Source organism: Grampus griseus (assembly GCF_964374135.1).
Source record: "Grampus griseus genome assembly, chromosome: 20".
In the NCBI taxonomy this organism is placed as follows: domain Eukaryota; kingdom Metazoa; phylum Chordata; class Mammalia; order Artiodactyla; family Delphinidae; genus Grampus; species Grampus griseus.
This window is the reverse complement of record NC_139014.1, coordinates 42,480,579-42,506,979: the sequence shown is the minus strand read 5'-3', so window position 1 is coordinate 42,506,979 and position 26,401 is coordinate 42,480,579. Positions and strand designations below refer to the sequence as shown.

At 46.8% G+C, this 26,401-nt stretch overlaps 1 protein-coding gene across 2 annotated transcripts in view; it reads left to right on the top strand.

Moving 5' to 3' along the window:
* The window catches only part of MYOCD (myocardin), a gene marked incomplete at both ends in the record, with an annotated part of 89,922 nt that overhangs the window by 41,192 nt on the left and 22,329 nt on the right, over positions 1 to 26,401 (top strand). For both annotated transcript variants that reach the window (XM_082678321.1, XM_082678320.1), the window contains 5 exons: positions 3,498 to 3,553; positions 5,218 to 5,293; positions 7,719 to 7,880; positions 20,853 to 21,025; positions 23,968 to 24,093. In XM_082678321.1, coding sequence (XP_082534447.1) covers positions 3,498 to 3,553; positions 5,218 to 5,293; positions 7,719 to 7,880; positions 20,853 to 21,025; positions 23,968 to 24,093 — 593 coding nt within the window. The remainder of the gene's footprint in view (positions 1 to 3,497; positions 3,554 to 5,217; positions 5,294 to 7,718; positions 7,881 to 20,852; positions 21,026 to 23,967; positions 24,094 to 26,401) is intronic.

The window sequence follows — 26,401 nt, the reverse complement described above, 5'->3', positions numbered from 1 at the left end:
CAGTCCTAGACATCATTCCCCACTTTTTGAACTCTTAGTTTCCCAAGGACTCTAGATCAGCACCCACTGGCCTTGTAAACGCCGGGGCGCCAGGATCTCCCAGAGGGCGTGTTCCAACACAGAGCCCTCCGTCCCTCTACATCCCACCTGAGCTTTGGATTCTGTAGGCCTGGAAATTGGTATTATTAACAAGTTTCCAGCTGCTGCTGAAGATGCTGGTTCAGGGGCCACACTCTGAGAACCATTGCTCCATCTGTTGCCCAAGATGCGGCCTCTTTGATGCTGCCTCTTGGTCCCTATCCGTATACCAGTGGAGCTGGGTTCTCCCCTGCAAGCCTGGCAGTGAGCGGCCCTGGGAGAGAAGGCAGGCCCTGCCTCTGCCACCAGAGCTGCTACCAGCCCCAGGCCCCTCCTCTGTGAGAGCCAGGCCCCTCTCCCTGACGGATTGTCCATGGCCTTGCAGCCTGTTTTCTCCTTTTGCTGGGCTCCTGCTGGAAGCAGGAGGTTAGCAGCAGGGGACCGCAGGAGGCCTGTTCTTATCTTGGGATCTTTTCCTGAGCTCTAAGTAAGCAAATGTTTATACACACAGCTGACCCAAATTAGCTGGAGCCGCGGGGACAGAAATAGGAACAGCCCCTAACTAAACTCCGCGGCGAGAACATGAATTCCCCTGTGAGAAGCGATTCATCTTCCTCCAGGCGGAATGAGTTAGACGTGGGGTTGACTGAATTTACAACCGTATTTTAATTTGAGATCACATTGACTTATTATTTTTTTAATTTAGAAATCCAAATTCCTTTTCAATCCTAAATGTCAACGTCCCTTAAATACAAAATTGTGCCATTGGATACTCCCAGGGCTGGCAGCAAAGGAGGTCCTTTCTTCCAAAAAGTCAACTGGGATAGGGGGTGCATTATGGCTTTCGCTGGCCCTCAGGGGAGGTGGCTAAAACCCACATTCTCTGGAATCACAGAAAAGGCAAATGTCAATCACAGGGCCCATGGCAAGCCAAATGGTACCCCACGTAACACCCCTTAAGCCATGAAAAGAAGAGCGTGGGGTAAAGCAGTGTGTGGATGTTTTAGCTTCCTTCCCAAGTTCTGGCTGAATGGGCGTAGCCTCTCCCACCCTGGGGCAGAAGATCCCAGAAGACCTTTGCGCTCCTGACCCTGGAGAACTGGACTGTACAATCATTTCACAGGGGAATAGTTCACACCAAGAAGTGATGATTTATAGCTCTGCAAGCTAAGATACAGGAAACACAGTGTTTCATAGAAGAATTAATAAGTTCCGCAAATAAGAATTGAAAAGCCTCAGGGATAAGAGAACCAGATGAACTGCCCCTAAGTCCTAAGCCCAATTAAAACCAATTGAGTTTGGAATGTAAGAGCGATCTCAAGATAGATTCATGCTGTTCCCTTAGGGTTGCTTCTTAAGGCAAAGGCTGTGTTGCTCTTTTTAACCACTTAATAAGGCCACACTGAGATCAGTTCCTTTTCTGGATTATGGAAGAGATTAAGCCGCACCAATATATAATACCCACTTAGGTGACCCCCAGACTGTCAGACAGAGGTGCAGACCTATGGGTTCAGGTTGTACAGACTCACCAGGGCCCGCTGGACTTCAAGCAGATTCGTAGCATCTGGTTGCCTGGGGAAATGGGAGATGGTTTCAAAACTCCATCAATATAAATTGCAACTGTGACCAAGTGCAAATAACGGCAAGCCTCCTGACTCAGGATGAGGGTCAGACCCAAATCAGAGAAAATGCGTGAGCAACGCGGCAGGCCTGCACAGTTTTCCAGATGATTCCTCAGAGCCACTGAGTGAGGAGACAGGGAGGGGGAAAGCGGCCATTGAAAAGGACAGGGTTGGCAGAGAGGCTCATTTTAAGCATGAAAAGCAGCAAAGAGAAACGGGGGCTGTTAGATCCGTGGGAAATAAGATAGTCAAGCAACGGGTGATTCTTTTTTTCCTATAAGGAAGGAAGCCTCTTAGTCTCTGCTCAGATCGAGGAGAATAGTGTGCTTGTCCATTCTCCTCGGCACGAGGCAGCCAGCTGGGACTACTCTGTGTGTTCCTTTGGTCAACATGGCAGATGTCGGGGTGAGACAGGAAGACTTAGAGATGCCTTAGTAGCTTCCCAGGCAGCATCCTCAGTAGAGGATAACGTGGTCGATCAGTTGCCAGGACCACAGTGGAGTCTGCCTGCTGTCCAGCAAGCCCGTCTGAGAGCTGGGCTCAAATTCGGCATGGTCTTAAGGCTGAATGAGGCACACACACTCACGCACATGCACACACACACACATTCACACACACACACACACACACAGCCCCAAGTGCCCATCTGGCTAGAAATCCAATTTTTTTATGCCAGCCAAGGTTTGGAAGAATATTTTCTTGCCTGCCGCTTGAGAGTTGACATCTGTGGGAGTGAATATTAGAAACCTGGATCACGTGATTTGCCCACTTGTCCAGACCTACTATCCAGAAAACTATCTGATGCAATTCTCTAACCTCTGAACCGCCTCATCACTTCTGATGAAAGGTGGTCCTTTACGGCTTCTGGTTGCAATTGTTCCAGGGGATCAGGAAAACCAGTAAAAAGGTAGAATTTTGCTGAGTGATGTTCTACTGCTTTGCAAAGTCAAAAGTTCAGTGCATCGTCCTGAGGAGTTGCTGGGAGCTGGGAAGGGGAGCAGTGGGTCTTGGAAAGAAGGGAGGCTGGCGTTCGGTCCAGGTTGTTTCCGGCTGCTGTGAGCTGTGAGGGACCAGTGCCCTGTCGACTGGTTGTTAGTGTTTTGAGCATCACACCCTGAAAGAAGTTAGGTTGTCAGAAGACCTAGGCTCCTAGTCCTACCTGTGTGACCCTGGGCGAGGCAGTCCCGTTCCGTGGGCCTCCGTTTCCCCATTCCGCTCAGGCTTGGAGCTGTATTTCACCATCTCCAAGGTCCCTTCCAGCCCTCAGAGTCTGATTCTGTGCTTCTCACTCACTGCCCTTTGGTTGCACGTTCCTACCCCACCAGCCAACTCCCTGACCCAAAGGACAAGTCCCCTCCTGCAACGTGGGACGAGGTTCCTCCACAGACTGCAGTCTCCACCCAGACTTGTGCACTCAAGGGCAGAGCGAAGTCAAAGAGGGTGGTAGTCACCCCAGTCTCCCCTAAAGCTAGAGCATTGCCTGGTCTCCTCCCCCAGGCCTGTCCCTCCTCAGCATCTTGGAATGCCCTGTCTCTGCCACTTCTCTTCCTGTCGCGTATTCTGTCTCTGCTGCTCCTCTTGTTTGAGGCTGACGTCCGCCTTCCTCTGGATTCTCCGGCTGCAGGGAAGCTGGTGACCTCCAGGCCTTTCCTCTTCCATTGCTTGTGGCCTGATGAAGGCCATCACATGTCCATCACATCTCCACTGTGCACCGCTCGGCAAGCACACCGGCAAGCACCGCGACGCCGCTCCCAGCCCCAAGCCCTCTCTGCTCACGTCTGTGTCTTTCTGTTTCAGCCCTGAAAAGCCCACCTGAATTCCATGAGCAAAGAAAACGTTTGGATAGTGGCAAGGTAACTGTTTGCAAACTTCCCACCTTCCTGAACTCAGGCCCCAGCCTCTGGATCTCTGAATGCTAAGCTTGGGGGAAAGCGGGTAGAATTTCTCCTGCAAACTCAACCGATTTGCTGGTCCCCTCCCCGCACACCATGTGGAATCTTCCTCCTAGAAACTGAAAACTGTGGAAATGGGATCAATAGTATTGGCTTTGAAGCTACTGTTTATTAGCTTTAAGAAAATGTCCCCCATCTTTCTGATGTCGGGGGGTATCCCTGCAAGGATGCGGCGGGGGTCAGAGAGACATGAAACAGGGAGGTAAGGTGTGTCGGCAAGCTGCCCTCTCTTTCGTGACAGGCTTTTCTCAGCAACAATCAGATTATTTTAAATCCAATTCAGTGGTAGGGTAGGGCCTGCAGATACAGAGCTTATTCGTGGCTATTTAAAGGCAAAGGGAATTCTATTTGTTTCTCTTTCTCTTAGCATTTGAGGGGGGGAATCGGTGTCTATTCTGTACCTCCAGAGCAAATCTCCGCCGCTTGAATTTATCAATACAGTAAGTGCTATTGAGCAAGCATCAGCAGTGTATGTAGAAGGAAAGGCCATTAGGTATCTTTCTCCTGGGACGTCTTAGCCTGGCAACTAGTGAGGGGAGGGGCTGGAAGAAGGAGCAGAGCCCTGGGACTCTTCAGAGTCACTCGTGAGAGGCTGGGGTTCCTTACTGCCTGGAGAATAATTGTCTTTCATCAGAACTGGAGTGATCCCCAGACTCCTCTCGGGGGCCCATTAAGAGATTCAGGATAGTGGGGTAAAAACCCAGAACTAGAAATCAGAGCCCTGAGGTCCAGTTGTGGCCCTGTCACAGCCAGCGCCGTCCCTACAGACAACTCCATCATCAAGAAAGCCACGAGACTCAGTAAATAACTCATCTCTAAGTGTCCTCCCAGCTTGCAGTGGGTCTCGGTCTGCAGGATTTACATTTTCACGTCTTGAGAGAGAGATCAAGGGCAAAACAGGAGGGGGGCACATGTTGTCATGTTATACTGGATGGATTGAGGTTACATTTCATCTCTGACTCTAGTTAATTTCTGACTCTTTTAAGAGGCAATGGAGGGCTTCCCTGGTGGCGCAGTGGTTGGGAGTCCGCCTGCCGATGCAGGGGACACGGGTTCGTGCCCCGGTCCGGGAACATCCCACATGCCGCGGAGCGGCTGGGCCCGTGAGCCATGGCCGCTGAGCCTGCGCGTCCGGAGCCTGTGCTCCGCGACGGGAGAGGCCACAACAGTGAGAGGCCCGCGTACCGCAAAAAAAAAAAAAAAAAAAGAGGCAATGGAATAGGATTGGCTCTCATGCAAAAGCAGTGTAGTATCATCACAGTTTTATTAATATTTTATAATTAGGTACCTGCCTGGCCTTTAAGTGTGGAGCGCTGAGGTGGACCCAAGCTTTTGACCTCTGTGTCTTATTTTTCTATCCTAAAATTATTAGAGGTCTTTGTGAGCCCTCCTTCATCAAGACATAGGAGAACAGAGATATTTGCATGTTGCATTTGTCAAACAAACAACAAACAAAAAGAGACATTTTCCCTTTGAGAGAAAAGGGGTTTCTTTTAAAGTTAAAACTAGGTGACTCAAGTGTATGAGGCTGATAGCAGAATTCATTCTGTGTGTGTGTCTGACAGGCTGAAGACACCCTGAAGCACAAGGTCAGAAACAGGTCTAACCGTGCAGACGTGGTGAAAATGCACATACTCCAAGGTAAGGTTGCCCAGAGTCATAAACTGGGGCCCATCAGCGGGAATGGAGCGTGGGCCGTTTTCCAGGGTCCTTTGTCTCTGCACAATTGCTAACTCTCCTTAGAAAGGGTCCCCTGCCATTCCAAAGTGGTGGTTTTGAGCTCTCATCTAGTCATTTGAGGCCATGTAGACGGTCAAATTGGGAAGCCATGTAGTGGCCAAGAAGTACCAGACCTGGCATTCATTCTGGGCTGTGCCCCCTCCCAGTTTTCTCTGAGCACATAGGGAGTGTCCAACATATATCAGCTTCCTTTAAAATGTCCATCCTTCATACCAGTAATAAATGTCTAGTATTGTATCAAAAAAATAATAATCAGACATACAAAGATTTATGTACAGTGGCGTTTATCATGTCATTACTTTAAATAGCGACACAGTGAAATCAGTGGAACGTCAGAAAATAGTAGAGAGACTGAATAAATTATGCACCATCCGTGTGATTAAATAACTTGCAGCTACCACAAATGAGGCTTTAGAAGAATCGTGTTTTAATGAGAAAAGCCTCCTTAGTGAGGAGACCAGAAAACAAAACTATATTTACAGTCAAAATCGGGGAGGCAAAAATATATACATAAATTGTATTTACAGTCAGATTCTATGATGAAGAAATACAGACTTACCAATAAATACTGTATAAGTAATTAAGAAAGATGCCCATTTATTAAAAACAGTTGACCCTAAGTGGGGAGTTTCCTAATGCTTTCACTTCTTTTGCATAATGTTTTAGCGTTTTCCATACTTACGACAATACGTATGTATAATATTATAATCAAGAAAGCATCATCTGTTGTATCAGGCCAGTCTTGAATTAAAATATCAGGCTATGAACCACAGAAACCCCAAGTTTAGTCTCTGTTGGTTCCCATGAAACCCACCCTTCCCCCCCACAGAAACTGGAAGTTGGCTCCCTGGTGCACAAAGGATCTACTAGATTATAAATGACCCTTGCCCTCCAAGGGTTCATGGTCTGATTTTGGAAATAGCAATATAAGATTAGGGACCAATGCTTGTAACTGCTGGGGGTAGTCGAAGCAGAAGGAAGCTATAAGAACAGGAGTCAGGAAGACTTTGTTAGGGCCGGGAAACAAAGTAAGCAAAGGTACAAAGGTGACCTCAGGAAGATGGGGGGCGGGGGGCAGAAGGCGAAGGACCAGGCTCGCTGGAGTGGTAGTTTGGGCATCAACCATCTCAGGTCACGTAGCGGGTGGATTCAGTTTCTGGCGAGCCTGCGAAACTGGACTGAGAGATGGATGGAGAGGACCATCTTGAAGGGGATGCAAGAAAGGAGTGTTTTCTGAGGATGAATCCTGTATGGCTGTGCAGGATAGGTCAGAAAGATCCCTGAGGCAGGGGGTGTAGCAGAAGCCCTTGCACTGGCCTGACGGGTAGTTGGGAGAGGATTTGGGCTTAGAAACTTCCATTTTGGGGTTTGGAATATGGATGTTTTCTCCATCCCACATCGAGTGCTTTGCAGATGTAGCTTCTAAGCAAGGCTGACCTGTTGCAACCATGAGACATCCCTAGCCCTCCCCTGTGTGGAGAGTTCTAGAGCAGCGGCCAGACACTAAGCCTGGGTTAGTAGATGGATATTAATAGAACAATAGGACCAGGACGTCCGTAAAGGTCTCAACTTTTAAGTGTGCAGAGTTGAGCGGAAAGCTACAAACTCCCGTGGAACCCTAACTTCCAGTCCTGCGTTATAGCAACCACCGGCTCACAAGATTCTCTTCCACGTTCTTGCACAGAAATAAGTCTGGGCCTCACCCAAAGAGGAATAGAGCGGTGATTCAGGGCTTGTCAGTGACCTTTCCCACTCTCCCAAAGATGAGAAACTGCCTGTTGGATAAATTCAATTTTTTAAAATCCCTGTTTAATTAAATATTCCCCCCCAAAAAATTGTTTTTCTTTTACAGCTGGACCTGGACATTTGAATCAGTTAGTAACACAACCTCAACAAGTCTAAAACTCTTGAGAAGTCACGCTACTACAATTAATTATAATAATAGATAATATTTACTGCCAGCTCAGCCTGGGCCGGGCAATATGTAGACAGGCTTTGCATGCAAATGCTATAGTTTAGTGTCAGCAAGCAATACAGGCCCCGTGGACTACTTACTTACAGAATCGCCAAATTGCACATTTTTTTTTCCCCCAAATCCTCACAAAGCAAGTTTCTCTAACTCTTCTGTGCTTCTCTATTTGCCTTTATTTGGAAGTGTCTAGTCTTCGCTGCTAATCCATGTGAAATGAGGATGATTGCATTGAAAAATTATTAGGATGGTGGAGTACAATGTGTCAGAGTGTTTGGGTTACAAAAGCAAAAAAAAAAAACCCCACAAAAATAACATCGAATTCTAGAGCTGACCCTTTTGATTTTAACCCCTTAGGCTCCACTGCAGAGAGATCCGTTCCAACTGCTCAGATGAAGCTGAAAAGAGCCCGACTTGCAGATGACCTCAATGAAAAAATCGCTCTCCGGCCGGGGCCCCTGGAGCTGGTAGAGAAGAACATACTCCCTGTGGATTCTGCTGTGAAAGAGGCCATAAAGGGTAGGTAGCACAAATGAGTGGCACGCTTCCCTCCGTGCTGAGGTCTGAGGGCAGCCATGGCTCTGAAACGCTGGGGCCCTGGGGGTGAAGACCTCTCACTAGACAAGAGTCAATCCATGGGTCGCTGTTCCAGAGTGTTCCCCATAACCAGAGGTCCGGGGAGTAAGGAAGAAACTGAAACCCGCTCAGCCTCCAAAGTCAGGTTAACATAGACCAGTCTGGTTCTGCTCAAGCAGGTTGGGGAGTTGACTTGATTTTAAACCTCAAAACATCTTCCCTGCAAGGTTCCATCACTTTGGGGTCATGGCACTCTCCGCCCTTCCTCTATAAAGGGGTGTAGACTGGCAGAGCGGGAAGAGCGCTGGACCTGAATGGGAAGACCTGGACGCCAAGCCCAGTTCGGGTGCTGGGGCTTGGGGCTTCCCCAGGTCCCTTCACTCCTCCAAGATGAAAACCCAACCAGCCCAACTCATCGGCTCTTGGGAGTGACGTTCAGTTCTTTAAGCACGTGAAAACTCTTTGACAACACACATGTGTGCTACACGGTTGAAGTACAGATACTGAAAGAGGAGACACAAACGTTAATTCTCTCATCAGCTGCGTAAAATCATTTTGTAGACCTTTGGAACAGTTGAAGCCACATGGATCCAAACGGCCGGAGGGTCCTGAATTCATTCACAGAGGTGTTGAGGTGGAATCTGGGAAAACCATGGTAGAAGGAAGAAAGGGAATCCTGGCATTCCCACGGGCAAATTACACTCTTCCAGTGAAGCCTACAAAAGCTCTAAGAATTACTGATATATAACAAGCAATGCACATTTACATGTTTTGACACATTGTCCAATATTATGCATAAAGATGTTTTATTAAATGCTAAGTTCATTGTTAAACTTATCCACATTCTAAAGTCTTGCACCCAACCAGTCAGAGGCCAGCCACGTGAATTTTGTATTTGGAACCCGTAAATATGGAAGAATCAACTCTAGGGGAGACAGTATCCTCATCACTGCCCATTAAATATCCCACCGTGGTTTTCTCTCTTCTTTACTCTCTCTGTCCACACTAAATATCTTGTGCCTTTGAACTTGGACTAGCCCAGTCAACAGTGCACCATCCCCATCTTTACCTTGATGAGATCTAGGACAGAAAAGATCTCTATCGCATATCTCTTATCATTTATTGAAACATTATATTTATTCCATGCATGCAAATTTATCTTTGATTTTTATACGATAGGCAAAATATCTCATTTTAAATCGCCTTCTTTGGTTTACAGAGAGATGATGTTTTTCCATGGGCTCTTGTGTCATTGGCAATTCGTGGCTATTCCTTTTTTCTACTGGGCATTTTCTTCCCTCACTATAAAAGCTATTTATATATATTGAAAAAAAAAAAAAAGCTGATCCTCCATCTGTCACAGGTATTACACATCCTTTTACCAGCATATCCTTTGCCTTTTATTGTTGGCTTTGTTTGTTGTTTGTTTGTTCGTTTCTGTCCTTTGCCTTTCGATTTTGTGTGTAGTGTATTTTACCTGTAGCAGTTTTAAATTTCTGTATCGTGCAATCTCTTAATCTTTTACTTTGTAGTTTCTGAATTTGTTACTGCTTATCAAGAACACTTCCTACCTCAAGAATAGAGTTATTCACCTATACTGTCGTCTAACACGTATATACTTCATTTTTATATCTCAGTCTTTACTGCATATTACATTATTTCAGTGCACGGTTTAAGAGACAGGTCTAAGTTTCCTTTTTGCACAATTTTAGTGGTGTATTTTATAATTCGTCTTAATATCTGTCTTCACAGGTTTCTCTACATTGGTCTGATTTTTCTAATGTTTCTTGGCTACTCTCACAAGTATATGGTGGGTGAAATTTAGAATCAGTTTATTATATTCCAACTTCAATCCTATTAGAATTTTGTTTGGGATTGCAGTGAATTTATAGATTAGTTTATGGTGAATTCATAGGTTTAAAATATATTAATTCTTCTGAGGCAGAAAGATAGTATCTCTTTTCACGTCTACAAGTCTTCTTTTATTTCCCTTGGTAAGGTTTTTTAAAATAAATTCACATCAGTTATTACTTACATATTGGAAACCTCTTAATTTGGCACATTTATTTTGTAACTGGGCATCTTTGAAGATTTTCTTAATTGTTCCGATAGTATCTCATTTTATCTTTAATTGTTCGCGTGGACAATCACATCATCTACAAATAAGGAAGACGCGCCTCCTGTTTGTTTTTTCTTTCTGCCTTGGAGTGCTGGCTGGTTGTTGAAAAGCAACGTCATGGAATTATTAATAAACTACACAATTAACATCATTTAAAAAGTTACATGCAGTATATTCATAATATAAATTCAATATAATTTTATGTATTTTATTTATAAATTAAATATTTTATTTGTAAATGATATATGTTATAATAGTATAATATACTATACAAATCTAATTATATATATTTTATCATATATAAAATATTTATATCACGTAGATATATATCTTACATATAAAATTATATGTGTGAATTATATAAAGCACATATAATTTATATTATTTTGCATTATGCAATATTTCATTATATAATTTAAAAATTATTGCTATATTACATAGTAGACAATTATTATGCTTGGTACATTGCCAGTGCTTCAAAAGCAATATTGTATAATGTTATATATTTGTTATGCTGATGATAACTTTTTTTTTTTTTTGGCTGCGTTGGGTCTTCGTTGCTGCACGCAGGCTTTTCTCTGGTTGTGGCGAGCGGGAGCTACTCTTCGTTGTGGTGCACGGGCTTCTCATTGCAGTGGCTTCTCTTGTTGTAGAGCACAGGCTCTAGGCACGCAGACTTCAGTAGTTGTGGCTCGCGGACTCTAGGGCACATGGGCTTCAGTAGTTGTGGTGCACGGGCTTAGTTGCTCTGTGGCACGTGGGATCTTCCCAGACCAGGGCTCGAACCCGTGTCCCCTGCATTGGCAGGCAGATTCTTCACCACTGCGCAATGAGGGAAGCCCAATGATAACATTTGTTGATTCAGTCTTCAGTGGGAATTCCTCCGGTCATTCACCTCTAAATATGACACTAACTCGTGCTGGAGGTAGATGTTCTAAGGAAGTGTTTCTCTATTCTGTTCCACTAAGAATAGCTTGCAGGATGGATGCTGAGTTGTTTAAATGCTTTCAACACGCATGAAAAGATGATCATATGGGCTTCTTTCTTTGATCTAGCAATGTGGTATTGCTATCTTTCCTAATCGTCCTTGGCATTTCTGGAAATAAATCCTCCTTGGATTTTTTTCCCTAGACGTTGCTAGTATTTTATTTGATACTTTACATCTCTTTTGTTGTTAGTTGGGATAACAGAGGCTGCTAAACAAACCACAAAATTTCAGCTGCTTAACCATAGACGTTTATCTCTTGTTCATAAACAGTCCAGAGAGGGTTTTCCTCAACAGCAAACCCTTCAGGCACTCAAGCTCCTTTGGTCTTGCTGCTCCACCATCCCCCAGAGCCAGGGTGGCAAACTTTTTCTTAAAGAATAAGCTGAGGTCTCTAAGCTGTCACAGCTACTCATCTCAGCTGCTGTAGTGGGAAAGGAGGCACAAGCAATATATAAACAAATGGCCATGGCTGTGTTCCAATAAAACTTTATTTACAAAAACAGACAGCAGGCTCACAGGCCCTAATTTTGCCAACCTGTGCCCTACAGTCTCATCATCCTCTGGATCTAGCCAGTGAAGAGGAAAGAAAAACTGAAAAGGTCCACCCACACGTTTAAAAAGCCTCAACCTGGAGATGTACACATCGCTTCCACTCACATCCCACTGTGAAAACAGTACACACGGCTGGCAGGGGTGGTGTTCCCTGGCTGAACAGCGATTTCACAGCAATGTCTCTGTACTTCGGAAGGGGGAACATAAAATCTGATGAACAGCTTTTAGTTAAGAGTCTGAACAAGAGTCGTGCTGTGGGTACCAAAAAACGAGCATCTGAGAGGTAACTGACGTTGCATCATTAGATGACCAGTAGAATATGTCAGTGTGAACAAAAGGAAGAGTCAAAGATGACAGTGAGGTTTCCCTCTTGGTCAACTGAGTAAATGACAGCCATGTATCAAGAGTGGAGGAGCAGATCTGGGGAGAGATGATGAATTCCCGTTTCAACTGTTGCAGCTGATAGGTCTGCAGGAACTCCAAGGGCAGGGATTCGATAAGCAGTAGATTCTATCCAACTAGACTTCAGAAGGAAGTATTGGTCTAGAGCTGTAGACTTGCAAGACTTTACTGTGTGCGGTAATTTAAACTGATGGACTCGATAAGCCTGCCCTTTCATTTATTGAGTTCTTCATTTAATATTTATGGAACATCTTCTACGTGTCTGACACTAGACAAACGTACAAAAATTTCTGCTCTAACAGAGCTTATATTATAGTGCAGGAGACACAGACAACACACAAAACCCATAAATAATTATATATCCCAATAAATGGTGATAGATGCTGTAAAAATAGAAGCTGCACAGGGTACAGAGAATCAGGAGTGCCCGGTAGACGGGGTGTGAAGGGGGAGCTGGGGGTATGAAGGATGTATAAGAAGCAAAGAGGGCTAGGGGGCTCTCATGTAGGAACATGTAAGACAGAGGCAGGGATCTGTGAAGAATAGAGAGAAGGCATAGCTAGCGAAAGAGGTGGAGGATATAGGTTGACCTCATCCAAGGAACGTCCATGCCTCAGGCTCTCTAGCGGTAATCTTTCAATGTGCGTGAGTTCCTATGGGCAAGGCCGTGGCATCCTGTGAAGTGTCAGAGAGGCAGAGGGAGTTGCTCAGCGACCGGTTGTAGAGACGGCGCTCTGAGTAGCCCTTCCGGTGGTGGTGATGATGCCGACCCCTCACCTATCTGTCACTTCTTGGGGTCACATCATCCACCCTCGGTGAAGTGGTGACTCAGGGCTGTGGTTTTCTGTGTATCCTTCTCCTGGCATGGGTGTATTTTTCCTCCTCTGTGCACGTGCCTTTCCAGATGTGTTTACATTTTCCAGCTCCCTCTGCAGCTGTGCGTCTGTGTTTCTGCCAAGCCCTGAGCGAAACACTCATTGTCTCCCTCCCTCCCGGTTTTATTCAAGACCAACTCTTCTCCATCCCAAACATACAATAATCCAGAACCTCTCTCAGTGCAGGGAGGGAAGGATACTGTAAGACAGGGAACCAGCCCCTACTCTGGGATTTTTCTTCTCCTTCCCAGATGTCCCTCCTCTTGCACTCAGCTGAATGACTGTAGCAAATCGTTTCCCCCCAAACTTCCTCTCCTTTCTGGGGTGCCAGCTAGTCATCCGTCTTCCAGCCTGCAAGTTTATTTTCTGAGTCAGGTAGAATTTTACAGATTCCCTGGGGAGGAAACATAGGCTTGTGTGACCAGAGTGACGCAATGTGGATGAAGAGGGGGCCTTGTGGTTTTACTGACACAGAAGGAGGCTTGGGGCGCCTCGTGGCTACATCTCAGAACATACACCTGTTTCCCTGTTTCTCCTTCTTAGAAAACCTCTAACAGCTACTCTCTCTCAGGCCAGAACTCCAGATACAACAAGTATAACATTATGTGGGAGTGATGATTTACGAGAACAGAGACTGTACACTGGAGTTGAGCCTGGCTTTGTTCTGCTTACACGTGGGCATTGTCACTTAGCATCCCTCAGTTTTGAGAGCCCTACTCCAAGCCTGTTAATCCTCTCTCTGGTCATCTGGGTGTCTTCTTAACTTGCCAGGAGCATCCCTTAGGTACCAAGGAAGCTGGCTTCTGCTTGAGTAAAAGAGAACCGCAGCTGGCTTTCCCAACTCTTCAAACAGTGGAAGGGTCCCGGCATCCTGCTCTAGTGGACAAGCCCCTCCCCCTGAAGTGTCCTCCTCTTTTCCTTGAACTGAGCCAGGCTTCCCACTTGAATCCCTGAGTCTGCTTTTCAGCTCTTTTTTTTTTTTTAATTGAACCTGTGATTCAGAGTATACAGCACCATTATCCAAGATAAAGCAGTTCTTTTTATCACCGTAACCCTTCGACACAGGAAAGCAACGTTTCTGTCCGCCAGGGATGGCCCAGGAGTCATCCATTTACAAGCGTCGTGTACATTTTTCTAGAAGATCCTACGCTAGTCTTCGCTCACCTGTAAGCCCAAGGCTCAGACTTTATAACTAAACAGAACAAAAATTCTTGTTTACTAAGTATCCAGTCATTCTTCAGAGACTCTGGAAGTCTGACCACTGTCCGATCATGCATCTTTAAGACAAATAGACAATAACCATGGCCTTAAGGCAGATGGTAGTGTCGTTTGCTTTGGCATAACTTTCTCGTGGACAAAATCTGTCATTCCATAATGAGAAGTTATTTCCAAAGCGCGAATAATCCTTGGGGCAAAGAAACACACGGAGGCATACGTGATAAATACTTTTCTGAGGAAGGTTCTGGAAAGGGGGTGGGAAAAGAGAAGTAGGAAGCCAGTAGCTTTGAGGGGGGCGGTGACAGGGAGGAAAGTTAGGGTGCTCTGAGACAGTGGTAACGTATCTTTGCCCACCTAAGAATTTGTTCCTGGAGAATTAGCCTCGAAAGCTGTTACGGGACAAGTGTTTATGCAGCTGAATTGTTTTTCACAACTCGTGTGTTCCTAGCATCAGGGTCTATCTAGAGACTTAAAGCCAATTTCTGAAGTGCCTGGGATCTGAGGAAAAAGAATGCTTGTTCCTCCAGAATTCCACTTTCATCGATTTCCATCCTAAAGGCATCTGACCCCCTGCAAGGGCAGTAGGTTCGGTCTTTGTTGGACGGCATAATCCATCTCCTCCGGACTGTGGTATCTTCAGTGTACTGAAGTCTCTTTAGGCAAGAGCCACTCTTAAACTATAGCTACTGTCACCGGCCCACCTCCTCCCTTAGGAAGTGGATTTGGCTTCAGTCTCTTCCAGGAGGACATGGGGAAGTCTGATCATGAATTAAAATAGCTGTCATGCGAACACCGCTCAGGCTTGCAAACAGATAAGCGAGCGAAGCTTGTTCTCACATTCCCACCCCATGCTTTCCAGCCCCTGGTGTGGGTCCCGGCGGAAAGGTAACCAGGACGCTAGCGATCGCATTTTCCTCTTGGAATTTTAAATGTTTATGCAGAGGAGAGTCCAACTGATTCATTCATCCAATCACTTCCGAGAAAGAGGGGGAAAGCGCCGAGTCACCAGGCCGAGATCCCCAAGGGGCCGGTGCCCAGAGACAGCCCCGTGGGCATAGCCTGGGGGTGAGTCAGGGCTTCCAGAAACAGGTCCTTGTCATCACAGCGCCTGACGTGTCTCCAGGGACAACAGCCAGCGCCCTACTCTCCCACAGCGGCCAGTGAGCCCCGCGCCCGCCGTGGGGGATTGGAGCAGGGGCCCAGGGTCACAGCACGGAGCCGACAGACTTTGCTTGTTCCTGAAGCAGCCAGATAAGGTGACCTTCGTCCCTCTACACCGAGCCCGCCTTGAACCAGGCAGGAGAGCGGGGAGCGCGCAGCCTTTCCTGTGACACTCCTCCTGCTCTGGGAAAGGTCTGTCTTTGCTTTCCCGGGAGGAACCTCTCAGTGTTTCTGGCTCCGGAGTTGGGCTGACCTTTGCAAAGCTGACCACAGGATAAACTGCCTCTTGGGTGGTCTTTGTTTTATTTTTTTAAATTTTTTTTGTGGTACGCGGGCCTCTCACTGCTGTGGCCTCTCCCATTGTGGAGCACAGGCTCCAGAGGCACAGGCTCAGCGGCCATGGCTCACGGGCCCAGACGCTCCGCGACATGTGGGATCCTCCCGGACCAGGGCACGAACCCGTGTCCCCTGCATCGTTAGGCGGACTCTCAACTACTGCGCCACCAGGGAAGCCCCCCTTTGTTTTATTTTTGATCGTGGTGAACTTGAGACAAGCAGACACTGCTACCAAAAACAATAATAACAACAACGGCAGCTAGAAATGACTGGACACGTGTGCGTCAGGGACCATGTGAATAACATATAAAACATGTAAAGCGCAGTGCTTTTACATGCGTTATTTTAATCCTCAAAACCCCGAGAGGTGACTATGATGATGTTGCCCATTTGATAGATGGGGAAATTGAGGCTCTAAGAAGTTGAGTAATTCATCAACAGTCACTCCACCACCGAAGTGGTAGAACAAGAAACAAACCGACCTGTCTGGCCCACACTGACCACACTGAACACCACGTACCTCGGCTCCAAAGGAAGCCACTGCCACGCTCTCGGGGGCCTCTTGCTGTCACCGTTCTCATCAGCAGGGGCTGAGCCTAGTGTGGGCTCATCTGTCTGCCCTGTCGCTCATCTTCTGGCCTCGCAGTCAGAGATCCAAGCCCTTTGTGGTGCTGGGGGACTGGCAGGGCCCCCCGTGGTCGGCTCTCTGAGTGTGGACAGCCTCTGAGGGGTCCTCCGTGTGTCTGTCGGCTTATTCTGACCTGGTACAACATGCTTTTTAGAAACTAGATGGGAGTCATTTCGGGGGCCTTGGTCTTCACCCTGTGTTTGTTCATTCAGGTGTGAACAACTACCCTGTACGGGGTTGCATGTATTCATGGCTTCTTCATGTATGGGGTTGCATGTACTCATGGCTTCTTCATGTACGGGGTTGCGTGTACTCACGGCTTCTCCGTGTATACAGTTGCACGTACTCATGGCTTCTTCCTTGACTTAAGCAGAGGAACCTCTTTAAATGATGGATGTCACTTGTAAAGTAGGCTCCTCGAAGCTGTGTGTCTCCAGGAACTGGATCTTAAAGTAATCCAGTCCGGTGGCTGGGAGAGTTACTTCTTCATCCTTCCCACACCAACTCTGCTCATCACCACCCTGTGACTTCCCTTCTGCGCCCCGCAACTCTTGCCAGGTGCCCTCCCCTTTTCTGTCATCCTGTCCACCGTCATTTCAGGCTCAGCTCCATCCCACCTCGCCTGGGAGTGAGTCTGCCTGGACGACCCACATCTCCATCCCCTTTGTCTGCTAGCCACCAACAGCACTCACCAGGCAGTCTAGTCCTCGACAGGTTCTCCGGTTATGTCCCGTGCAGATAGACGGATAGCATCCTTCTCGTGGTTTCCGTATCTTCACCATACTGTATCTGATTATACTTCTGCTTCTCTCTACTCCTCTCTGAGTGGGAAGGCTGGAAGTGAACAAAATAGTTGAGGAATGTTCCGTCCAATTCTGGGGACAATGGGACTGGTTACCAACTCCTTTATTCCAAACACTCTACTTCTAGGACGTTTCCGCATCATTCCAGGCAGGTGCCGAAGTGAAAAGGACACGCTGATTTATGGCCACAACAACAGGGCTTCACAATCCTCCCAATCCCTTTTCTGAGACAGTGGCAATGAGATCGAAGTGATCGCCTGCCTTCTTTCTTCTCACAGTCAAGATGTCACGTTCAGTCCTTCAGATCTCAAAAACTCGAGTAAAAGATGTTGTGGAGGATGGAGCTGTCCTCAGTACGTGTGTGCCGAGAAAGAAGTGGACGTTGGCCGATTTCTACGCTACCCCCCCCCCCCACTGCCACCAACCCAGTGGGTCTTGCGATGTTCCCTAAACAACATGTATCTGTTGACCTCCCGGGAGGTCAATATTGATTTTGCCTCCCCCTCTGCTGGAGGCTCTGAGCATACAAAGGCTGGGCCTGTGTCTTAGCTCGGTCTCTAAAGAACTGGGGGACCTGGATCTTGCGATGTCCTCGTCTGCAAAACAGAGATGAGAGAATGTGGTCCTTTCTCTGACTTCCTGGACCGTTCTAAGGCCTAACACAAGTTGATTGTTTCTGTTACTGCTGCCACTGCTAAGTGAACTGCTGACGCAAACCACTGTTTTTCTCATTTGTTATCTTTCCCCTTGAAACTATTGAAGGGGGATAGTTGGGGGATTAAGAGAGAAATTTTCTCGCTTTCTCCCATCCCTGCCCTTCTTGTAACATTTCCATGCGTGTTAGAATGCTTGGACAACTTTGCAGTTTGGTTAATTCCCTCTCATTTGCAAGCGTTTGGGACATGATCCTTGATGCCGGGTGGAGGTGGCAGGGGGCGGGGGCGTCTTCTTTGTCACACGAAGTGTCAGATCACACAGAGAAGATCCGTACCATTCAGACTGAAGGAAGTGGGGAGGGAGTGTAAGACGCTACAGCTCTCCCCACTGCGGTCCTGTTGGGCAGGGCAGGCTGGCTGCCCCCAGGGGCTGGTACGGTCACACACGCAGGGCTGTCTGAGTTGGTCTTGCCTCACGGTCTATGCCAAGTAAATCCCAGTGAAATGCTGTGGCTTCTGAGGTGGGGAGGGCTTAACACCCACTCCCGCCCACCAAATCCCATGCCCACCTGGCCCTGAATAATACATGTCATCTTTTCAACAGGGACAAAGCCTTTAATTCCACAACTAGAAGTGGGACTTGAAATTTCAATGCAAACGTGGTTTCTAAAGTAAAGAAATTAACAGGTTGAGTTTACAATGGAAGGTATTCATGGAGGCTCCTGGAAGGACCTTCCTGGGAAGATCGCAGGCACATGATCCCCTGGAGAAAGGGAAAATGGTATATAAATTCCTTCACATTGTGTGAAAATGACAGAGGGAGGCTTCTTTGCAGAGCCCCGGTGGGGGGGGCGGGGGGGTTGCTGTAAGAAAAGAAGGGAAGGGTGTGAGCTAGCTCTGGACCTTAAAATAGAGAGGGAGGGAGGAGGGAGAGACCAGATGGGAGAGAAGAGTGACTCCTGATTGCAAAGAAAAAGTTGACATTTGTCAAATACCCGACGAAAGCCCTTTCTGTTAGAAAATGAATAGGTTTCTGATGCAAATATAGGAAAATACTGGCATATATTTATTTCAGGTGATTCACATGTTTTATATTATTCTCTGTACTTTTCTATTATGTCAAAATTTTTATAGTTAAAGATAAGGGCCCCTTGGGAAATAAAAGTTGGAAAACAAAAGTTCCCACTCATACAATGAAATATTGTGTAGCTGTTACCAAAATATTGAGGAAGATCTCTGAGTTCACATGTAAAGATCTCCAAGATACACTGTAGGGTGAAAAAAGCAAGTTTCAGTACAGTGTCTTTCACTCAGTCCTGTCTGTTTGAAATGCTTTTTCAATATGTGCGTGTCCTGCTGTATGGATAGAATTAAGTCTAGAAGAGGGAATAAATCATGAACGGAAGTGGGATGGTTACGTACCTTGTTATGTACATTTCATATGGTATGAATTTTTATAAGTAAACATTACTTCTATAATCACAGAAAAGTAATAATGACTTTTATAAAGAAATCTTGAAACCAAGGAGCAGCAACGCTGGTCCCCAGGCCTTTCCAGGTTAGCAGGCTGCCCAGCGGGCCAGTAACTGGAGTTCCCACCTGCCCTGTCCTGGTCCGGCCTCTCTCCTGATTTGACACTTGCGTGTCTGAGTGAGGGTCCGTGACAGATGCCAGCAGTGGTGGTGATGACAAGCCCCAAACCACATTCATTCCATTACTTCCAGCTCCTTGCTGCCTCTCCAATCTCCAAGTGAGAGCTCCTCTCTCTTATCTGCCCCAAGCCTGAGTCAGAAGTTCTTGTCAGTGTAACTGCAGAATACCGGGCTGGAGACCTTGCTGATAATACCTAAATTCCTTTCGAAGAGCGGTGCCCGCAGGAGGGTCACAAGAGCTGTGTAGCCTCAGCACATTTTGTACTGTGCATTTGGATAATAAGCCAGAGGAGATTTGGCAATTAAAAAACATAAGGGAGGGACTTCTCTGGAAGCGCAGTGGTTAAGAATCCACCTGCCAATGCAGGGGACACAGGTTCGAGCCCTGGTCTGGGAAGATCCCCCATGCCGCGGAGAAGCTAAACCCGTGCGCCACAACTACCGAGCCTGCGCTCTGGAGCCCACGAGCCACAACTACTGAGCCCACGTGCCACAACTACTGAAGCCCGCGTGCCTAGAGCCTGTGCTCTGCAACAAAAGAAGCCACTGCAGTGAGAAGCCCGCGCACTGCGACAAAGAGTAGCCTCTGCTCGCTGCAACTAGAGAAAGCCCGCGTGCAGCAGCGAAGACCCAATGCAGCCAAAAATAAATAAATAAATAAAATCACAGTACTATAAATGATCAAAATGATAAAAGAAGAAAACACATAAGGGACATAAAAGGATGTCACGATAGTCCCACCTGGTCTGGTAACCCCACTCCCCAAGCCAACGTCTGGGTTTCCCTCCCAAGACCACGCAGGCTGCTGGGGAAGAATCTGAACACGTGTGATTCGCTGGGGATTTCCAAAATAGAGACAAAGATGAGAGGAATAACAACAAAATCCAAATAATCAAAATAAATAAGTAAAGATCGCACTCCAATTTCTGAGACACGGTTACGGCTTTTATAAACAGATATGCGTTCGTTAAGTGGGGCTTTGGGACGTTCTGGTGATAGCTCTTCTGACACTTAGGAATTTAAACTTAGGAGCTCCCTGGCTTCTCCTTAATAGCAAAGTTTGCGAAACATTTTCTGCCGGTTGCCCCGCTTTATGTTTGAACACGATGCAAATGGCCCCCTGTCATTTCAGTTTCACCTCTCGTCGTAAAGCCCCAGGGAGACAGGGACCTTCTTCTCCTGCACCCCATGGCCCCTGTTCTTTCCTTCATCTTCCCTGATTTAGCTTCAGAAAGATAGGGGCTCACATACAGAATGTGCAGGAATGGATCAATCTGAAAATGAAGTTTAATAAAGGTGATAGATCTCTGATACGTCTCTCATTCGTCCCTGTCAAACGTGTCACTTTTATAAACACAAGTTCCCCTGTATGGAGTAAATAGAGGGGAAAGCAAGTCATTTTAAATATATCTCCACTCCTACCTTGAACTGGAAACATCTAAGGAGGTAGGTAACTGCTCCTAAAAGGGGTGGCACACTGAAGCACTGCCACTGACCCAGTTCTTCTTGGCTTTCACTCCCTCAGGTAACCAGGTGAGTTTCTCCAAATCAGCGGATGCATTTGCCTTTGAGGAGGACAGCAGCGATGGGCTTTCTCCGGATCAGACTCGAGGTGAAGACCTCCAGGGCTCAGCAGGATCCCCCCCAGACATGAAAGCTACAGAGACCCCTTCGGCGGGTCCTCGGGGGAAAACCCAGGTAAACCACATCTCAGCCTGTCATCTCTTCAGTCGTGAAATCAGCAGTGCTGAGGTGGTTTTGCTTAGAGACCCCAGAGATGTCTCTTCATGGCACGTCATCTTGCTCCTTCTTCTCACCCTATTCGGTCCAGGGGTCTGTGTGTAAGGGCAAAAGCCTCCAGATAACACCGAAAGAGAATCCCCAGAAATATGCCCTTTTGACTTATGTTTTCAGTATCTACTCTGTCAAGTAGATCTCTTTTATCTCCACTTTTAGAGACAAGGTAGAAATGAGGCTCTCCAAGATGAGATGACCAACCAACAGTCTCCTGGAGAGAAAGGGCCTCAGCAGGACTGGTTTCAAAGCCCATGGTCTTTCCAGGCACTGGGTTATCACCGTAGGACCCTGGGGAGCAGGAAGCAGAAGGCGTTGATTGGCTACAAAGCTGGAGCCCCGAGCCAGTTCTACCCTTAGCAGGCGTCTACCTGCCGAACCCCTGGAGCAAGGACCGCTTCCAGCCTCAGCCCAAACATAGCATTCCCCTTTTTCTGGACAAATCCACAGACTGTCGAGATGTGAGAAATGGATATTGCACATACTGTTAAAAGCACACTTATAAGGAGCAGTATAATGATGGCTGACATCATCTACTGCCATTATTAAGTGCCCACTGTATACCAGGGCCAGTGCTAGGCACCTTGCAAGCGTTTTCTGTTAGATGTTGCAGAGAAGGAAGTGAGGCTGAGTAGCTGTGTGGCCCCAGGAGCGTGCAGGGTCCCCCACCAACACCTGGAGCTCCCCCTCTATGAGCCACACCCAGGCTTGCTGGGACCTTTCCTTGGCCTGGCAGGGTGGTATTCCCAGAGCCCCCAGAGGAGATGAGTGTGAGGCCCACACAGGAGGGGGAGGGGTCGCACTCGTGGGACCACGAGATGTGAATCTTCCACCACATCCTGGCTCTGGAGGGACCCCTCCGACCTCAGCCCCTACCCTTCAGGAAGCGTTTACTCCTCTTGGCCTCACAGGAATTATTCGATGACTTGAAATCAGATATTTTATATATATGATGTATATTTTATTAACAGATATTATTTTATATATTTTTATTATATAGAGATATCTCATTTTTATTATATATGGATATTTTATATCTGTATGTACTTCTAATTTTTTAAATTGAGGTATAATGGACAGATACCATTATATTAGTTTCAGGTGTACAACATAATTGTTTGATATTGTATATATCGCGAAATACACAATGTATACAATATCAGGTGTACAAAATAATTGCTTGATATCGTATCTATGGTACATATACACGTGTGTTGTGTATTTCACAATATGTACGATAGATACAATATATCATTGTATGTATTGTGAAATGATCACCAGGGTAAGTCTAGTTCACATCCATCTCCACACATGGTTGCAAATTTTCTTTCTTGTGATGAGAGTCCTGTAAGATCTACTCTCAGCAACTTTCAGAGAGACAATACAGTATTGCTAACTATGGTCACCATGCTGTGCATTACACCCCCAGGACTTACTGTAGAGCTGGATGTTTGTACTTTGTAAACCGTATTAGATAGTGTATTTGAAAACGTTTTTACACTGTAAAGCATGCAGGGATCAGGGACAGTTTCAGGAATTATTTACCACGACCCTGTTTCCTGAAACTGTGCTGTTACCGGTCCTTGTCAGGCCCTTCTTCACTCCATCAGAACAAAGCCAAGGCTGCCCAGGAGGAAATGTGGAAAAGGAGGGAGACGGGAGACAGAAAAAGCAGAGCCAAAAGAGCCGTACGTTTATTGTGCAAGAGTTTATAATCAAAGCATTTTTCCTTCCCCTGCATCCCGCAGCTGGTCTCTGCAGCCCAACTTCTTTAATAACATCAAACAGTACATCAGACCATTTGTATCTTATTACTCTGACAGTAAATTCCTCAGCTTCTGATTTAAAGATGCTTTGGGGAGAAGACGCATTCTTTTCTTTTTAACCTTCGGAGTGGGGCAAAAAGGGGACAAACACTGAACAATGCCAGGCAAAATGCAAAAATCATCTTATGTCAGTTCATCCGGCAACCTCATGTGACAGATGAGGGCACAGGCTCTGAGAAAAAGGGGTGCTACAGACCTTTGATAGGTGCTGGGGCTCAGGGAAGGGCTGAGCCGCTCGGGGAGATCGTGGAGCAGCCCCTGCCCCTTTTTCAAAGTCATGGCCTAGGATTGTAGGGGAAAGAGAGAGGGCACTTGGTCCATTTCAGAGTCCTCTGCATACGGGAACGTGCCTTTCATAAAGGTTTTCCTGATACTACACACGTACACACACACACTTACATATACACACATGTTCATATACACAGACATACACAGACACAAGTATACACACAAACACACGTGCAAAGGGATACATATATATATGCACACATACATTACACAGGCAGACACACAGAGACACACATGCACACAAATACAGAGACCCAGATGCGTACACACACATACACATACCTACACACTTTCCCTCCATCTGCCAACCCGTTTCATCTAACTTTTTTGTTGTCCTACTTTCCCCCAAAGCTCCTACACCCACTTCTCCCACTTCCTCTCTTTTTCAATCCCACTGTCAATTCCAACAGGTAGACCTAGCCGCAAGTAGGTGGAACCCTCACCCAGGGTGACCAGATGTCCCAGTTTGCCTAGAACAGGCCAGTCCTATACCTGTCTGCTGGAATAATTATTAATCATGCCTGCTTTCTCTCTTAAAAGTGTCCTCAACTGGATGACAAATTATATACACGACTCCTCCCGCTGGAGGACAGAATCTGATGTTCCTGAGATAAGAAGCTAGGATTAACACAGCAGACCTCGGGGGTGGGAGCGGGAGGCTCTCCCGCAACATTTCCACGTCACACAGCCTTTACTCCCGCATCCTAATAATGCTAAACTTTGGATTTTTAGGATCTTATTTCTGGCTCAGAAAATGAAAGGAATGACTCGGCCCCCCAGCCCGGCAACCAGTCAGACCCGGGGAAGCAGGAGCTCGGCCCCCTGGGCAACCCTGTCCCTGTACACGCTGCTGTCAAGGTAAGGTGGGCCGGCCTCCACGCCCGTCTGAGCACTCAGCTCACAGGGCCAGCTCGGGGCAGGGAGTGCTGAGTTAGGTCTGTCAACAGCGGGAGAGTCACACGGACGTGTTCGATCCACTGGGAGCATCGCAAGACAGGAGTTGAGACCTGGGCCATCAGTGTATATGGACCAAGATGCTCTTGCCCAGCAGGGGTCTCCTCTGCAGACGAAGACCCCTGCTGGGCAATGTTTGCCCTTCTTTGGGATCACAGCTCAGCCAGCCTATTCCTGACGTAAAAGGCTTCATCGGCTCAGCCTAGAGATAGGCACAACTGACTGCAGTGCACACAGGCTTTGTATGTGGCGTAAAACAGGTGTAGGGCAGCTGCATTTTATGCAAGGGAAGCAAACCTGAAGGGCTTGCCTACAGCAAACCCTATATCATTCAAGCCAGTCTCCCTGTGGAAATAAAGACAAAGCAGAGGGTTACACTCACAAGAGACACATAACTACAAGCACGATCACATACTTTTGGTTTAAGTTTCTCAGGATTATACCTGATAGTTCACAGAGTACTTTCTCCTCAATTAACTGCCTGGTAGTCATTTGACTTTCTTCGTTTTATCCCAAATAACTTCTGATTGACTGGGGGGCATGTTCTCTCAGCTCTAAAGCCACCACTTGATGCTGAGATGATTCTTAAGAAACATTTTTTGAAAAGGTTGTAAATTGAGTTAGAATCAATGCTAAAGTAACGGTGCCCACCCGCCGCCCCCTCCACTGCATGTACACAGGAGTGGTTTTCATCTTATAAATGGAGGGCGGGTATTTCCGATTTCCAGTAAAGCTCCCCAGACTGCAGTGGCTTAAACCCAGCCTACAGTCCACTCAGCTCAACAGCGTTGAAAATAAGTGGCATGGATGAATTTTGTTCCCTGCAAGTGGAGGGTGGAGGGGATGATTCAGGGATTTCTAACGTTGTGTGCCAGGAGAAATTGCATCGGTATTTCTACCAAAGTATTTAAATTCTGCCTAATGCAAATGAGCAAAGCCTTCAGCCTCTTGGTACTAAGGGAGTATAATAGTTGCCCTGAGGAAGGACAGTCAGTTTCAACGAGGAGCAGGGTTGATAACCAGATGGTCCAGCAGGACTTACGTGAAAGCCAACAGCTCTTCTGACTGGTCAGTGCCTGTGGGTTCTCAGCTGATGACTATTCATCATCTCTAAGCTAGGAGGCTACTAGAGGGCTTCTCAAAGAACGAAGCAACAGGTAGGGGAAAACATCTCTGCCCTATCGACTGCGTAAGCTTCACATAAGGCCATTGAGAGCATGCACAAGAATACTCTTTGAAAACTGTAAAATCCTCTATAAGAGAACGGTGCTCACATTGCAGGCTCCAAGTAGTGCATATCAGGTTGAATAAAACATGATTCCTGGGCTTCCCTGGTGGCGCAGTGTTTGGGAGTCCGCCTGCCGATGCAGGGACGCGGGTTCGTGCCCCGGTCCGGGAAGATCCCACATGCCGCAGAGCGGCTGGGCCCGTGAGCCATGGCCGCTGAGCCTGCGCGTCCGGAGCCTGTGCTCCGCAACGGGAGAGGCCACAACAGTGAGAGGCCCACGTACTGCAAAAACAAAAAACCCCCCATGATTCCTGCCCTCACTGAGCCTACAATCTAGTCTGATATCACAGCCACCACTAGTCCATATGGGGCTTTGAGCAAGTAAGAAAAATGTGCCCCAAAGGACTTGAATAGACATTTCTCCAAAGATAAACAAATTGCCCAACAAGCACACAAGAAGGGGGTTCCATGTCATTCGTTGTCAGGGAAATGCAACTCCAAACCACGACAGAATACCACTTCACACTAACCAGAGTGGCTAAAATTTTAAAAATGGAAAATAATAAGTGATGATGAGGGTGTAGAGAAATCGGCACCCTCGTGCACTGCTGATGGAGATGTGAAATGGCGCGTCTGCGTGGAATGCAGTTTGGTGGTTCCTCAATAAATTAAACACGGAATGACCGCGTAACCCAGCAAATTCCACTCCTAGATACACACCCAAAAGAATTGAAAACAGGTGTTCCAACAAAAATGTATGCGGCAATATTCATTGCAGCTCTATTCCCAATAGTCAAAAGTTGGAACTAACCTAAATGTCCATCAAGTGAAGAATGGATAAATAGGGCATATCCATTCAATGGAAGATTATTCAGCCAGAAAAGGGAATGAAGCCCTGATTCTTGCTACGGCGTGAATGAACCTTGAAAACATGCTGCGTGAAAGAAGCCAGACACAAAGCACCACAGTGTCTGATTCCATTTT